Here is a 16,964-nt window from a genome sequence, read left to right as displayed (position 1 = left end):
CGCCACCTCACTTATCTGCGCCCATTTGAATCCACGAGAAACAAGTTCTCGTGAATTTTTTTTCACGCAGAAGCCATCCCACGCCACTTCTTTGTGCGCCATTTTGAATGGATAAGGATGAGATTGGTTGGCCATTCAAATTCAAAAGATGTTTGAATTTGAATGGATAACAAATCTCTGCGCCCACCCTTTATTTTGTGAGCCCCTTCTTCCACACGAGAAAGGGTTTCTCGTGTAAAGTCTCTACGCACAAATATGCCCACGCCCCTCTCTTCTAACGTGTAGAGTGGATAAGAATGAGTTGGTTGGCATTTGAATTCAAATTCGATTTGAATTCAAATGAGCAACTACTTATCTTTATCCTCTCACGCGGAGAAAATGCTGCAAAGATGCATTTTGCTCTCTTTTTAAAAGGAAGAAAAGATAAGGCATGCGCTAATCTGATCATAGAGAGAAGGGTGGCGTGAGAAAGCTTTCCTATGTGAGAAAAGAAAAGAAAAGGAGAGAAAACAAAGGAACAGAGTGGGCGCAAGTTTCTTCGGTGAGTACCCTAGGGTTTCGGTTTAGGGTTCGGGAAGTGAGAAGGTGAGCTACGAGTGCTGTGAGCCCACCAAACTTCAGGAAGAGCTTCATCAACCTCTCAAGTACATCTGCTGATGATTCGGAGCATCCAAAGAATCGACAGATCAAGATCGAAGGAGTTCGATCAGCATCAGCCGTTAAAAGGATTCTGCAACGAACTAGCATTCGTGAGGAGCCGATCAGATCGAAAACTTCGTGTGGATGATCCACAGAGGTCAGACATACTGTGTAGCTGTATTGCGATGATCAGACCCTCCTAACGATGATCAGACTGCGACGATCAACTACCCGCACAAAGGTAATGTGTTCTGAACACATAACAGTAAAAAGTTTACTGTAGAGAATTCGAAATTTTAAATTTAAATGCATGCTATATATATCATATTTAGATCCTTGTATAGGGTTAATACATGTTAGTTAATTAGATTAATTAATAATTTTTACTGTAAAATTATAATTTTGAAAAAAATTTAAAATTATCATTTTACCCCTGCACTAAATTTCACTTCACCAGCACGACCTGAAGAATTATAAAATATATCCCCTAATTTCATCACAGCCCTCCACCACTCTATCATCGCTCTCTTTCAACTATCTGATACGATTGGTGGACCTCTAAATCATCATCGATTGATGAAAGAATTTTGTGTTCTGGTCTCCCTCCCTGATCCACTGCACCCTAAACTTCTGCCTCCAAATCATCTTCTACCGTCTCAAAAGAGAGTGGTGGATGGAGAGCTTAAGTCGAAGCTCTCTCAAATCAGGCTCTTGAAGGCTCTCCTACTGGTCCTCTCTCCTTTGGAGCTCCGCAATGTCTGCTTCTATCCTCTCAATCCGTCTAAAGATGTCACCAACCTCCAACTGGTTCCACCAGGTGAGCCTGCGCCATGCTAACTCAAGCCTCCTGATCATCCGATATCTCACATTACCACAGATCAGCATCCTCCAAACATCCCTAATCAGGTCCAAGAACTCATATAGAAAGTCCAGAATTTTTCAAACTTGAAAGGAGCCCCAAGCAACCGTGGGCCATTCGTGGTGATGAGAAGAGGATAGTGATCTAAGGCGATCTTCGAAGGTGATAAACCTGATGTCTTGGGAAGCACTGAAACCAGGCGGTAGTGGTCAGAGCTCGATTGATCCGCTCTCGAACCTTAGCAGCCCCAAGCCGGTTGTTGCACCAAATAAATGTGGATCCAGTGTAGCCAAGATCGATTAGGCCCAAGTCACCAATAAACTCCCTGAACTCTCTGGAGTCGATGCTATCCACGTACTGCCTCCCACCCATCTTCTCATGGGATCCCACAATACAGTTGAAGTCACCAGCGATAAGAGAAGGCAGGCCCCGTGCCACTAACCCGGAGATCTCGGACCAAAGCACCCTCTGCTTCCTATGCTCGGTACTCGCATCACCCCAGACAGAAGCCCAGGTCCACCAATCTGCTTAGAAATAACTAACGCCACCTGCTGCTCGCATCCGTGGAAGGCATCCACTCTAATTGAGTCGTGACGTCATAACACCATGATCCCCCAGACAACCCCCTGGACTCCACTGCGTAGGAGGTTCATACTCACAGTATCCGATGTCTGGCTCGGGTGAGGTTCGCCCCCAAAAAGTGGGTCTCAAGCAAGACACAGATGTCTGGGCCATGCTATTGGATAAGTCTACCAAAGGTTGTCCGGAATGAGGGCTTCCCCACCCCTCAGGTGTTCCAAATCAACAGTCTCATAGAGACGGCTGGCGGTGAAGGGGGTCCATACCAGTCCCTCCCTCCATTTGGATGTCAATCTCCATCGCTGTGGCCATCGAGTCTGAAACGGATGGACTCTCCTCCACCCCTTGGATGCCCTGCCTCAATCGATCCACCGCCTCCATGTGATCAAATGTCCCAACCATCCACCATGGAAGTTCTGTACTCCGAATCACCCTCCATCACAGGGTCCAGCCCCTGAGTGACAAGACCTAACACCTCGGCACCAGCCATCAAAGCATCGGAATGAGAAGTGGTTGGTTCCCCCTCCCTAAGGATTCCAATCGAGAAAAGAAGACTCCATCTCCTCCAGAGAGAGTCGACGAGGTCAGCCGGCCCATCTAGCAAGCTGAGGCCTTGCCCTTGGCTTTGTTCAGCTTTGCAGGCCCCTCCTTAGGTCCAATTGACTTTTTCCCACGTCCATTGGGCTTCACAGGTGCCCTGCCCACATCAGAGTCATTGGGCAGGAGCGCTTGAGCTTGCCCGGGCCCAGCCCACCCGAAATCCCCGCTTCATCCTGTGGCCTGACTGACCCACGCATCACAGGCACCCAATGCCCCCAAATGGGCTGGAAGTAGCGGCTCGGCCCATCGCCAGTCGGCTAAATTTGTTGGCGGGCCGGCCCATGCAAGGCCCTTCGCCCGCACGGATCTCCACACCCCTCCTCTGATCTCCACCATACGATTTTTGTTGGTTTCATCCAGGCGTTCGTTTCCGCCTGCGAGTCTACTCGGTTGGAATCAGCCCAAGATGGCTTGGGGTCCGACTCGGTGGCCCGAGTTGACTCGATCTCCTTCTTCTCCCAAGCGGCCAATGTCTCTGGCCCGGGCAGCTAGTGCCGGATGGCAATCAGCCAAGGCCCCAGTGGAGGTCCAACGTCTGCGACCCCCACCTCCTCTTCTCCGACTCAGATCACATTTTTCGAGAGAAGTGGGTTCCCCCCTCCTTCCGATGGGCACATTGCTGGACTGTGGAAGCGGCCACACTGGTGACAAACGCTGTCCAGGTTCTCCCACACAAAATGCTGCCATAGGGGGCCCTCCGGTCCTTCGATGAGCACTCTCGGCCTCAGTGGCCAGGAGAGGTTGATCTTCACGTACACTCAAATGAAGCCAAGCCTCTTCCTCTCAGCTGTGCACCTGTCCACTGCCACTAGGTCGCTGGTGGGACTAAGGATGCACCAGATTGTCTCCTACCCCTGTAGCTCCACTGGAAGCCACGACAATCGAACCCAGACTAGGGCCGATTAGATCACCCCCTCTGTTGAGATGAAACGAGGATGCAGGGCTTGATTGCCAGCACTTGACTGGCGACCACTCATGGCCATCTAAGCACGAGGTCTCTCTCCTCGGTCTATAGTGGCCATGCTCCAAATGAAACCCCACCATTTTTCCTTTCAACCTAGCACACATTTTAAACTCCCGCACCACCGCCTCTACCACCACCCACAGGCCAAGGCTCTTGGCCACCACCGTTGAGGTCTTCCACAGCTTCGACTCTGCCCTGACTGCATCCTCCGAGAGCTTGACCACTTTCGGGAACCACCACGCCAGTTGCTCCACTTCTGCCAGTGAAGGTTCCGACGAAACCCACACAGGGCGACCTTGTGCCGCCCTCTTCCACCATGTTTCCGATCGTTCCCTCGCCTACGAGATCCCCAGAGTGTCCAAGGGGTTGCTCGCCATCCCCACCGTTGCCGCCGATCATCTGAGCAGCGCCGATCGCTGCTGCTCAAAAAATCACCGGCGATCACACATTAAAAGCATCCGACACGAATCTTGAAGTACAACGATAATCACAATGGTAACATCCAAACTGTGTTAGCGCTTAGTGCAACACCTTTCTTTTCTTTCTTTTTTTTGTTGCATAAAAAGTAAGATTTTTTTTTTTTTTTTTTTTTTTTTTTTTTTTTTTGATAACAAGAGGAGCTATAGCTTCATTAAAACATAACATAAAAAGATAATACAAAGTCTTAAAGTTACATCACACGAGCATCCACCCAAACAATCCTGAACAAACAATGTAAACAGATCCCCTCAAGATAGGAATAATTTGAAGTGCAAAATCTTTTCAAAAGACCCCAGTGAAACAGTGCTTTATTTGAGACTTCGATAAAATGCCTCACAAATATATCCACGGGAGTTGTTGACTTGTACCTGACCAGAACCCGCCTCCATAGCTGATGCTACTGATAAAAATAGCATCTGGAGCTGGACACAGGTATTCGCCCATCGGATCACATTTAAGCGAGCTTGCATTAGAAGCTTAACTGGAACTGATTCCATCGTACAAGGACTTTGGGCAGCAGAATCACAGCTTCCCGGGTTTCTTTAAGAGTTCCAGTAGATTAATAAATTGATAACACCCTGTTATGACTAACTCTGACAAGCTTGGTCACACCCAAAAGAAATTTAAAAAAAAAAAGCAAACGATAAAAGATACAAACATATACACGCGGACAAGGATGACATTCATGAATGCCAGTTAATCAAGTCTAATGATTAACTGATGAAAAAAACACATGTTTAATAAACACACAGGACGATTATATACAAGTTAACATACAGATACTCAAAAATCAAATAAAGCATTGATTTATCAGACATGCACCCCATAGCTTTACCATTTTCAATGCACCTATTGCTTTGTTTTTATTTTTTCTCCCCCTTTTTAGGTTGTTGGATTCATGGCCAAGGATATAGAGGTGGGGTCAATTGGATGGAGAGACTCCCTGGACTCCAAGCTCAAGCACGTAGGAATTTTTCATCTTTCTTGATAACCGATCGAGTTCAGTGATGTAGACAAAAATCCTACGAGTGGAATCGCACAATCGAAGGTGAAAAAAAAAAAGCGGGGTGCGTGCGTGTACGTTGGGTTGGGGGGTCGCAGCAACGACTATAAAAATGAGTTGCAATATCGAATATTATAATAATTGTTACTATAGCCAAATTGTTGCACCTCTCCTCTCTCCTCCAGATGGGAAGTTTGGATGGTGCTCCAACCATTATTGACCACCAGAATTCTGCAAGACAAATTAAAACCAAGTTACATCAGTCACACGATTTCTTTTGAGAGTATAGTTTCTGTTTGAAGCAAAACAAGGAATACATTGCTGCTGCAATAATAGTTCATAATGCAATATTTTTACGTGCTTTCTAAGGGCTGAAGGTGAAAAACTATTTTCAAGACCATCTTTTTCCATTGTGATTAGAACCCTCGGAATTCTCAGCCATTCTAAATTTACAAAGTTATCACATTGAAGACCTCCAGCCATATAGTCCCGCAATATCATTGACGGTATCATCCTCCTTCCTATTTATGTGGCACTTTTACCAATTCCAAAAACTTTTGTAGAACCGTGAGCTCTGATGAGGCACCAACAATGTGATCGGAAAAGATCCACCAATCCATCTTGTACTTGTGCCACTCACTTTATCCTCATAAAGCCTGAAACTTCAGTTAAGAATCCATGGAGATTCTTTCTGAACCTATGGCGGTTTGGTCGGTCAAGCGATGAGGAGAGCTGGTTTGAGCTTGTGAGAGAATGAAATGCACTTGCAAGTCTCGTCTTCATAGTAGGATTTGGCTCCCTCTCCAGAAGTTCTTGCACCAGCCTCTGCATGAGCATGAAAAACGAGCAAGACTATTACAGACATGCAGCGTTGTACCATAGAATTTGATAGGAATGAGAAACAAGTGTGCATATCAGTACTCCGATACTCAATATCATTACTATTCAGCACAGCAAACTTTAAGAATGTTTTCCACTATACCTATGGGTTCAGTGGTCTATGTTGGCGTACATTAATCGAAGTTCTTATAATAGATATGCTCATGTGCAGCCTCATCCCATAAATTTTGACAATAAAAAGAAACAAGTGGGTATATCAGTATTGTGATACTCATGTTATTTAGTATTCAGTACAGAAATCTATGCAAATGTTTTCCAATTTATGCCAATAGGTTCATCGGTCCACCTTGGTATACTGTAGTCAGTTCTTCCATCAGCCTCAGCTGGAACATGAAAAACTGACGACTTTTGAATATAACAGATATGTGGTGCCGTTCTACAGATTTTGACAGGAAAGAGAACAGATATGTGGTGCCGTTCTACAGATTTTGACAGGAAAGAGAAATAAGTGGGCACATCAGTACTTTGTATTCAGTAAAGCAATACATAGGAAAAATTCCCAATTTATACCCAATTCTAAAAACGGGTGGTCAAGCAATCATTATGCCATAGCCAAGTTTGAGTTTAGCGATTGGACTTGACCATAACATTAGATTTATTCAGCCTATCAGTTTGGGTTCACCCACTTTGTACAGATTTATTTCTTCATCCCACATTCTCCTTCCCTCTTCTTCCATTCTCTTCTCACTGCCGAGCTGCATTCTCCTCCCCTCTTCTTCCATTCTCTTCTCACTGCCGAGCTGCTTCACAGCTCAGCCAATCTTTTATTTTACTCCTACTCTAGCAGGGCACAGGCTGAAGTTTCTGGAAAACAGGAAACTTGTTCTGATCATGCATGATTTGTAGGTGGAATTTTGATGGGGATATTTTGGAATTTCATTACTTGCTAGGCTTTTGCTCATTACTTTTTTATGGAACTTATGTTTGATTCATTCTTTTAGTTTCTTTCTTTTTTATTTCACTTTTCTTGGTACAGGGTCTTAATTGTTTGAATTCCTTTCTTAGTCACTGTTTGGTTTTTTTTTTCTTTCTTTTTGAAAGGTAGTCACTGTTTGATTTCAACTCCCTTGTGGGGCATTTGGCAAAATCCTGCCAGATCTGGTGATTAGCTGGAGAGGGATAGCATGCAGGGAAGAAAATGAGGGAACTAGGGGGTACACAAAAGATTCAAAAAGGGACCTCCCAATGTCTTTCTTTCTGATTGCTCCAGTAATGGGCCCTGACCCCGATATTATCCCTCTTCTGCTCTACCACCCCCTCCCCGCGTGCTCCCTCTCTGGCCAATCCTGCCAGATCCATCAGAAAGTTCTCAAACAGGAAAGTGTTTACTGTCCCATTGTTATGCATTGAGTAACCATTCTCTAATAAATAACATTGGTAGGCTATCTTTTTTTGCCAAGATTTGAATGGATTAGTCAAAATTGTAATAGATAAAGAAATTCCTGCTCTTTTCTATATCCTATCTTTCTAATCATAATTTTCACTCTGGAAATTGTAATTATGGTCTTCTTACTATGGCAACTGTGATTAAATAACATCAACATTATTTTTTGTGTACAAGTGCAAGACATCATAAAAAACTATTAATTAACTTCAACTAAATAACTAAAATGATTGTCCATGAAATACACGTTTAGTTAACAATAATAACATCAAAACAGGTATAACATTTCAAGACAATATATTGTAAACACTAGAGAAGGAGAACACTTGAATGGATGCTAGACAAGAATGGTTTGACAAGACCTTTACAATTGGCAAAGAAAAACAATGTTTCTTTTCATATTAATATCGTATCACATTTAGTGACTATGATTATCATACCAAAAAAATTAAATAACTTCACCAATCACAAACATGATTGATTTGAAATGTTTGTCTATGATAAGATATAACAGCATCATAACAATAAAATTTATTAAGACCAGTTCAGTGAGTTATATAACAGCATCATAACAGTCAAAACATAACGAGTTCATTTACCATGCCTACCGTACAAGAAATGCCCCTACACCAGATGGGCTGCTAGATTACAAAACTAATGGGGGAAGTTCCACAAAAGCTATGTAGCTTCTTTGTGCAAGATTTACATTTAACAAGATAATTCCTAAATAACTATGTAACCTTAAAAGTTTATTACTTCTGATAGACCTAGCTCAAGGTCTAAAAATCAGGTTCATGGTTGTCACAACCTAAGCCTTGGTAACCCCTAGTCTAGCCCCTTCATGGATCAAATCATTACAGAATGGACATATAAGTGTTTGATCCTCAAAGACATTAACACTATATGTCACATTCCATGGGGTGTCATGATGGGCTGCTTCTCAATGGATGCAAATACATCACTATATCTTGTGAATTGTGATAAGCCTTGAGGAACATAAAAAAGAAGAAGAAGAACAAAGAATCAAAAGCAGTTTTGCTATTTAAATAATGAAGATGACCCATTAACTTCTAAGAGACTATTAGCTTCCCATATTCCAGTAGGCATATGCATTTTTTTGGTCTTAATCAGCAAGCCAATAACATCGATAGGTAACCATGCACTCAGAGAGAGGGAGAGAGAGCACCTGGTACAGATCTTGCTCGCACAGAAGTAATGGAAGCAGAGCGTCTGCTGCAGAACCAGCAAGGTCCATTCTGTGAAAACAACACATTACCATGATCAAAAGTGTTAATTTGATAGAATCTACTAGTAGTGGACACAAAGCTAGGATTCAAGATATCTAATGATGAAAATGTGCACTCTCTCTCAATTCTAGTATGTTGCGTGTTGTTTCTAAAGCAGTCGACATAAAGTCCTAACCTGAAATCTTCAAATAATAGCAACTGCAGAAGCAGCTTCAAGAAATGGCTCAAGATGCTGTCCTGCAGATTCCCATTCAAACCATGAGAATCTGTGGTCTGTGCACCCAATCCTTCTTTGCCTGCATTTCTCTCTTTGTAGTGGTAGGAAGCAAGAGCATTTACTGCGCTCAGACACTTCTCAACAACATCAGCATCCTACGACAATACAGACACATAATTAACAGCAGTGCTCATGCAGTTATGTGTGACCACACAGGTAGAAATTACACAAACATTTTTTTAAAAAAAATGCATTTGCGCGTACAGAAATTGAATTCTATACATGTACTTCCCAAAACCAACAATAATTATATATCACTAGTTTGGCTATTTATATTTACACACAATTTTATGGACTGGACTTACTAAAGAACCCTTAATAGCCAAATCTCTTTCTTCAAGCATACATGACATCATAAGTTGAATATTCAGTTTACAAAGCGCATTTGAAGCACCAAACATGTGGTGACCTCAGGTAGTCATAAGACATGCATACAGAACACCCCCCACCTCCCCCGCAGCCAAAAAAAAAATCCTATAAGTGAAGCCTGGCAATTCACTGGTGATTGAAGGGAATACTTTTTTTAAAAAGGAAAAAGAAAAAAGAAAAAAAAGATTAGGCTTTGAGCAAGGATATCTGGAACCTCCATCATACCAACAAACGTCGAAAGAGGTTCTAGCAACAGTCTAACTGATCTCACTGAGAGAACTCTTGCCTCACCACCGATGCAATGCTGAGGTCATATCCAATAAAAGAGGTTTTCTCAGAGTAAACCAATATCACATGATAAGTGTCCTAGTCTTCACAAACAAGGGAAGATAACAGAGAGCTTTGATACCAAAATGTTGGAAAGTAATTGAATCTACCATCATTTTTCTTTTTGAAAAAAAAGGATTTACATAATGACATGCTGATACCTATTACTTGGCATGTATGCTGCACGTAACTGGTTCAACGGAGGTATGATGCATGTGACTAATTTACGAGTGAGGAACATCTTTTTCAATAGACAAGAGGGAGGGACATTTGATGCACAGATAAACGTAAGTGTCCCATGAAATGAAACAAAGTTTACTGGCATGTGCAAGACGATTTTTCAGACAAAGGAGCACTTGATCAATGGTTTACAATTCTACCCATCTATGAAATTGTTGTTATTAGACTTCTGTTGTATGTTTATTTAAACAAAAAAAAAAATCAGAGCCAATAATTGAAGTACCACAGGTTAACATATTATCTCTTTTTTCCTCCAAGCACTCTCTGCATTTCAAGGGGGTGCATCCCCTTCATAAGAGCCTTGGAAAAGCTAGGCCTTGTGTACAAATGTCCAGCCACATAGGGTACATAATACATACATAAACAAGTTGACAAACGGGACAGACATGTCGACATAGATTAGTTGGAGGCACTAAAGGCCCCCTTTATCAGCATCTCCTACTTCCTTTGAGGTGACTGCTGGAAATAGGTATCTAAGACTCCCCATAGCATCAGCATCATATGAAGACGAAGATGCAGAGCATGTGTGCTCATGCTTCTCGCCAGAAGATTTCCATTAAACCATTGTTTCTTACCAAGCAGTCCAACAATAAAAATAACCTAATCAAAAGAATGTGCCGTGGATCATGGTCTTCACATAGCAACCACTGAACAGCATAGGCCATTAATCGCAGCATTACAAATCGATCTCAAAAAATGAAAAAAAAAATGCAATAGACAATAATTTAACACTATTGTAATCAATAAACTCTCTCCCACTCAGCAAAAGAATCAAAACTATAATGCATCTAGTTAAAAGAAAAATAACATACCTGATGGTGAATCCCAAAGTCAAGTGTCCCAATTATATGTGCAAAGGCTTCCCTGTTTAACCGAGCAACCTTCTCAGGGTACACTTCTAACATGTGTGAGACAAGTGCAAAATACTGCAAATGGGACAGAAAATTTAGCCATAAGCTCTCCACAGTAACAGAATTAATTTATTATCAAATCTTACTAAAACTTACATCACGACTGAGTTTAGGGTATTTCAAAAGGTCCAAAGATATCAGAGGGGTAACAATATGCAGACCAGCATAAATGACCTGTAAAACATAGTAGTAAGAGATTTCCAGACCTGTGAAATTACAGCAAAAATTACCATAAAGTTACCTCAGCAATATCTGGGCTGTCTAACTCATCGGAACCTGAAAAATCAACCTGCACCATATTTCATAATGTGGACTTGGAAACCTTTTTGTTTTCAAAATCATATGTAACTAAAAAGTAGTAAATACCAAATCCTTTGAGCAGATATTTGTAAGGAGTTGAAGCAAAGCACGCAAATCCTTGTATTTTTCAGCTTGTGCTCACTCCGCAAGCTAGAAGAAAGAGACAGCGAGATCTGGGACGCCAAAATATACATGTAAGGGGTGTCTAAGGAGGCATATAGTTCCACTAGAATAAATGGTATATAACTGTTATGTTTACACGTACAGACTACAGAGTCCATAATCTTTAGTCATTATAATATCAGAGTTTTATGAGACACTATTACCTGTTAAGTGTAGACAACAGGTTGTTGCCCTCCATTAGCAAATCTAGTGCATCTTTCCATGTCTTGCTTCTCAAGTTAAGGGTAACACAAGATGAGATCTTTTTCATGTGTCTTTTGTGATTGCTTCCAAGACCTACCACATGAAACTGACACATTGTTTGCCAATCAAGTAGTGGGCCTCTCCTAGTTCTCTATGCAGTGAGACCTCCAACAAGTCTTTCTAATAATGGCTTAGCTCTGGAGACAGATTCATGATTTACTGCTAGACGGATAATCAAATTTTGACCAACCAAAGAGGTAAGGTTTGAAATATATTCTGGGTCATAGATCTAAATTTCGAATCATAGAAAATGTGGCTAACATTTCTTTTCAACCAGCCTTCTCCCTCAATACTAGTATATAAAAGTCGATGTTGAGATTTTACATTTCCATGATTTGCTGCTGGTTTTGTCTGACCACTTTCCAACTTGCTAGTTACATCTCAGTTTATTTCTCCAGGTGATCTAAAAATGTCATTGCTGGTGCCTTTTCTGAATACTAACATCCAGACCCTTTAGCCAGATAGACAACTTGCTAGGATTAGGTTATTCTTGCAGTGGTTCCTTTATGAAGTTGATGATATTCATCTTGCCTCTTTGATAATTTTAGTGTACAGTATTAGCTATGTTAAATGTCCACAAATATACATTATTTGATGGAACATCATGAATTGGAGCATGAAACTAGGCTTAACATAATGGTGAGGCCCAGACATCACAAAGAAAAAGGAAAAAATAGTAACATGGTGAGCTCATGAGAACTCAACTAGTGTTTTCATTCTTTCCTTTGCAAGACGTAGACAAGGACTGCTTACATCATTATTATCATAAAAAGCAGTACAATTATCAGCAGACATGTGAACAAGAAAACAGAGAAACCTCATCCTTCATCAAATGTTACTAATCTTGTTCTGTTAAATTTTACTGTTGCCAAAATTTCTAGCATACAACAAAGGGTGCATAAATTGTTATATGATAAGATAAAACTCCAGAATCATGTAATCATATTATCAATATTATAAATAGAGAAAGAAGACACTTTACCTTACCAATATTTTGGGAAGAGTAAATCTCAAGCAGCCGCAAGCAAAAGCTCACCAAGATGGAAGTTTCTTTAGCATTGAGAAATATGACTTGTCCATCAACGAAATCAACCATAAATTTAAGAATCAGGTACACAACTGCAGACTAATAAGTAGACCAGCATTACAAATATGGAGTTTACTGCTTGGCAATATACTAGCATCCTTTAATGATTTTGAAGTGCACCTTTGACATCTAAACTGCTTAATACAATTGAAAGGCAAAGACCCACAATTAGTACCTGATTTTTGTATATTTCTAGAAGAGTTAACAGAGGGGCCATCACAGCACAACCCATCTCAAATATAGCCTTTTGAGTTCGGGGTTGAGTGGCTTTAGCTGCACCTCTCAACCTTTCCAACAAACAACAGACCTATAGAAATCCTCAAAGTTAAAAAGAATCTCTACAGCTCTTCCAAACAAAAAAGAGCATGCATCATTGCAAGCCTACTGACTTACCATATATATCACATCTGCTTGCTGTGCAACAGCTTTCAGATCATTCCTACTAGATATATTTACAAGATATGCCGTCATTGGTCCTATAAGATCCCTCACGTACCTGTAAACATTCAAAAACCAATATGGCTAGGACATGTAAGTTAACCCATGACATTAGATAAAATTAAATAATAATGATCAACTGCTTAAATTGACTTACTGATTGGACGCCTCTGAATCTTTCAAACCAGATGCTGCACAAACAAGTGTTTGTGCAAGAGAGCGCTGCAGGATGGTAAGTTGGATAGCCAGAAAAGCTTGTCATAATTACATGAAAATTTACAAGAACAATAGTTTTAAAACAAAATTGATGTCAAATTTCCTACTTGCAGCGAGATGTTATTGCAAACAAAGTCCTTTCATTTGCAAAGGTTCTAGCAAGATCAAGCCATGAATCCTGCAGAAAATACAGAAAACACTACATGAAAAAGCTGCCACATAACACGTAAAAGAGGCAATTGAAACCATAAAAGGTTGTTCTCAACGAAGAAAAGATGCTCTCCATAGAATTTGGCATGCAATTGGAGTTATCTTCATATACGCGAAGAGATGGCTCCTTCTAGTGCCATCATGGTTTTCATATTTATAATAATATTTAAAAAAAAAAAAGTAAACTTAGGCCCTTAAAACTTCTTCAATAGTATTAATTATGTATCAGCTCGAACCTGCTACAACACTGTTCAGTATAATTGTCCATGTTTTATAATTTTCTTAAATGGATAAATTATATTCCTAATCCCTGAACTAAGTCGAGTTTTCTTAAAAGGTCTCTAAATTACAAAAAGTTAAAGTTTAATCCCAGAACTATCTGAACTGGTTTAATGTTGCCCTCAGATGCGATTTCGGTGGTTCTCTCATCGAAAGTCCAAAATGGCAACTTTCGGTGCTTATGTGGGCTTATGTGGCATTAAAATTTAAAAAACCTATTGATGTGGCAAAAACAGTAATTATTTCTTCTTCCCCATTCCTATTTTCTTTTTTTCTCTAATTATCTTCATGTCTCTCTTCTTTGAGGATGGGGCCATGCAGGAAAGGAGGGTTTGGAATGGAAGGAGAAGATGATGAAATCGATGCCGGCTTGACAGAGGTGTTGAAAAGAGACGATAGGAGATGAGTGGAGAAGATGAACCGAGCAAAGAAGGGTGGGGTCATGGAGGAAAGGAGGGTTTTTCTTCTTTCTTTTCTTTTTTCCATTGGGGTTTTGGGGATGAGAAAAAGAGAGATGGGAGATAAGATATTTGAGAAGCGGGTGGTGGGGAGAGTTTAGAGATGGAGTGATGAGAAATAAAGAAGAAAAAGTTGTGAAGGAAGAGGAAGATGGGACCATGGAGGGAAGGAATTTTCTTCTCTTCTTTTTCGTTGGGATTTTGGGGGATGAGAAAAAGAGAGATGGAGATGAGAGATCTGGGGAGGGGATGGATGGGGAGATAGATGGGAAATAAGAGATTTGGGGAAGAAAATGAAATTGGATTTTGGGCTATGTCAACAAATTTGGGGAAGAAGATGACGTGGTTCAAAATATTTTAAGCCATGTCAGCACAGTTGAGCCATGCAAGCAAAGAGTACTCCATACAAGTACCGAAGATTGCCACATCAGACTTCCACTAAGAGAACTGCCGAAATCACGCCTGAGAGCAACATTAAACCGATTCAGATAGTTCGAAGACTAAACTTTAGCTTTTTGTAGTTTATGAATCATTTAAGAAAACCCAACTTAGTTCAGGAACTAGAAACATAATTTATCCTTGTTTCTTTCCTAAATCCTGTTCGTTCAATTAGATTTGCAACATACTCTCAAGCGAGACATTTCTTAAATTAGGACAGATGATGTTAAATATTGGAGGCTCGAAGAAGAGGATATGATGATGGAGAATTCATTCACATGGAATGGCAATGTGCAAAAGTGATAAAAGGAGGCACCAATATCGAGAACTGAGAATGCCTTGATTCTCCATCCTGATACCTACTATAACACTATTCAGTATAATTGTCTATGTTTTGTAAATTCCTTAAGTTGTTTCTTTCCTAAATCCTGTTCGTTCAATTGGATTTGCAATATACTCTCAAGCGAGATATTTCTTAAATTAGGACAGATGATGTTAAATATCAGAGGTTCAAAGGAGAGGATAAGATGATGGAAAATTCATTCACAAGGAATGGCAATGTGCAAAAATGATAGAGGCACCAATACTGAGAACCGAGAATGCCTTGATTCTGCATCCGTGGGTCATGAAAAATGGGAGAAAAAAACCTGTGAAAGTCTAACTGAAATTGTAAGAGAATACCAAATGGGTCATGTCATGGCCATCAACAGAAGTAGAAGAAACTTTAAGATGGCAGAAATTAATCTTGTCGCTGCTTATATAGTTATAGTTCTATAAATTTGCTTGTGGCTATGGCTTCATTGAGGATTCATCATCTATTCATCTCCAACACCACTAAAACAGGGCAAACACAATAGTGCACACAAGTGAAAGCATGCTGCATGGTCACCAATACAGAGAACTAAGGACTTGATTCTCCATGGCACAGGGTCATGTAAAAAGGGGAGAAAACCCTACAAAAGTCTTAACCGAAATTGTAAGAGAATCCTTGAAATTATGGCATAGCCACTGACAGAAATAGAAGACACTCAAAGATGGCACTGGATAACCTGATTGTTGCTTACAGTTAAAGATGATCATTGCTTGTGGCTATGGATTCATTAAGCATTCATCATGCATTCCTCTCTAATCCCACTAAAACATGGCGAACACAACAATGCACACTCAAATGGGAGCATGTTATATAATTCCTAGACTTGCAGAGTATTCCTCGTGGCAAATGTTGCTTTTATTTAATAAAGAAACATTGTCTGGATTACCAAAACACATAAATGTCCTTTCAACCTCAAACAATAAGCACACATCTTATACCATTACCTACACATTTTAATAAAACAATCTCTAATGAACCAGCGTTAAACAATGTCTATTAATTTGGCATGACGCAAGGGAATATGTTGTCAACATTGGGAGGAATTTTTTTTAGAGTAGATGAGACTCGGTGCGCTTAAAATATCTAAGCATGGATGTGCCAAAGTAATTTAAATTGGACTTTCAGCTTCCATCAGCAACATGAACATGTTGCAAGAACATGAGTTTAAGAAAGTACAATTATGCCACTACATGATGACAACTGTAATGGTGGGCAGGGTTGGGTAAAAATGCACAATAATTTAGTCATTGAACACATATGTACAGGGAAACATTACTATGGTCAAGTTACCATAATCAGGTTTGTGTTGTTTATTATGATCTAAGGCATGGTTAGTAGTTATCCATGAACACATAATTAATCACAAATTGTCCCAAAACAAATAATTATGATATTGTTGAACACATATGTAAAGGGAAACATTACTATGGTCAAGCTACCATATTCAATAAAATCAAAGTTTGGTTTGCACTGTTTCTTATAATCTTGCCAAAGTTAGTAGTTTTCCATGATCACATAGTTAATCATAAATTGTCCCAAAACAAATAATTATGATATTGTTCACACTAGCATTTAGATAAAGGTGATTTGTTTTGCTAAATAAATATGCTTGCTTGCTTGAATCTTTTTTACTTCTTTCACCCAATATTTCTTTGGCTGAATATACTAGTTTTTCTTCATCATCTATTTTCTCATGAAATTAGACCTCCATTTCAACTTGAACATGTATCTCTACCAAAGCACACAAACCATGAAACAGAATTTTTCAGCCTACCTTGAGGCCTAAGTTTGAAAATGAAGAAGAAAAGAATAAAGCAGACAAACAAATCAGGCAACTAAGGTTCTATGATATGTTTGATGGACTAGATTTGTTTGCTAATGGTCAGAATTCCAGAAAATAACAATAAGGAAATCTTGAAGATTTCATGATTTTTTTTTTTTAAGGACTCATTTCATTGAA

General features: G+C 40.1%; 1 protein-coding gene across 1 annotated transcript in view; it reads right to left on the bottom strand.

The window, feature by feature from the left end:
• Positions 1-5,367: 5,367 nt before the first annotated feature.
• The window catches only part of LOC105054487 (uncharacterized), a 32,837-nt gene continuing 21,240 nt past the window's right edge, over positions 5,368-16,964 (bottom strand). Inside the window, 13 exon segments of the mRNA XM_073245242.1 lie at positions 5,368-5,949; positions 8,595-8,664; positions 8,831-9,027; positions 10,681-10,794; positions 10,876-10,953; positions 11,021-11,068; positions 11,146-11,216; positions 11,219-11,252; positions 12,488-12,631; positions 12,768-12,899; positions 12,986-13,088; positions 13,188-13,259; positions 13,360-13,424. Coding sequence (XP_073101343.1) covers positions 5,761-5,949; positions 8,595-8,664; positions 8,831-9,027; positions 10,681-10,794; positions 10,876-10,953; positions 11,021-11,068; positions 11,146-11,216; positions 11,219-11,252; positions 12,488-12,631; positions 12,768-12,899; positions 12,986-13,088; positions 13,188-13,259; positions 13,360-13,424 — 1,317 coding nt within the window. The 3' untranslated portion in view covers positions 5,368-5,760.

This window comes from Elaeis guineensis, chromosome 11, assembly GCF_000442705.2.
Source record: "Elaeis guineensis isolate ETL-2024a chromosome 11, EG11, whole genome shotgun sequence".
Taxonomy (NCBI): domain Eukaryota; kingdom Viridiplantae; phylum Streptophyta; class Magnoliopsida; order Arecales; family Arecaceae; genus Elaeis; species Elaeis guineensis.
This window is presented reverse-complemented; position numbering and strand designations above follow the sequence as displayed.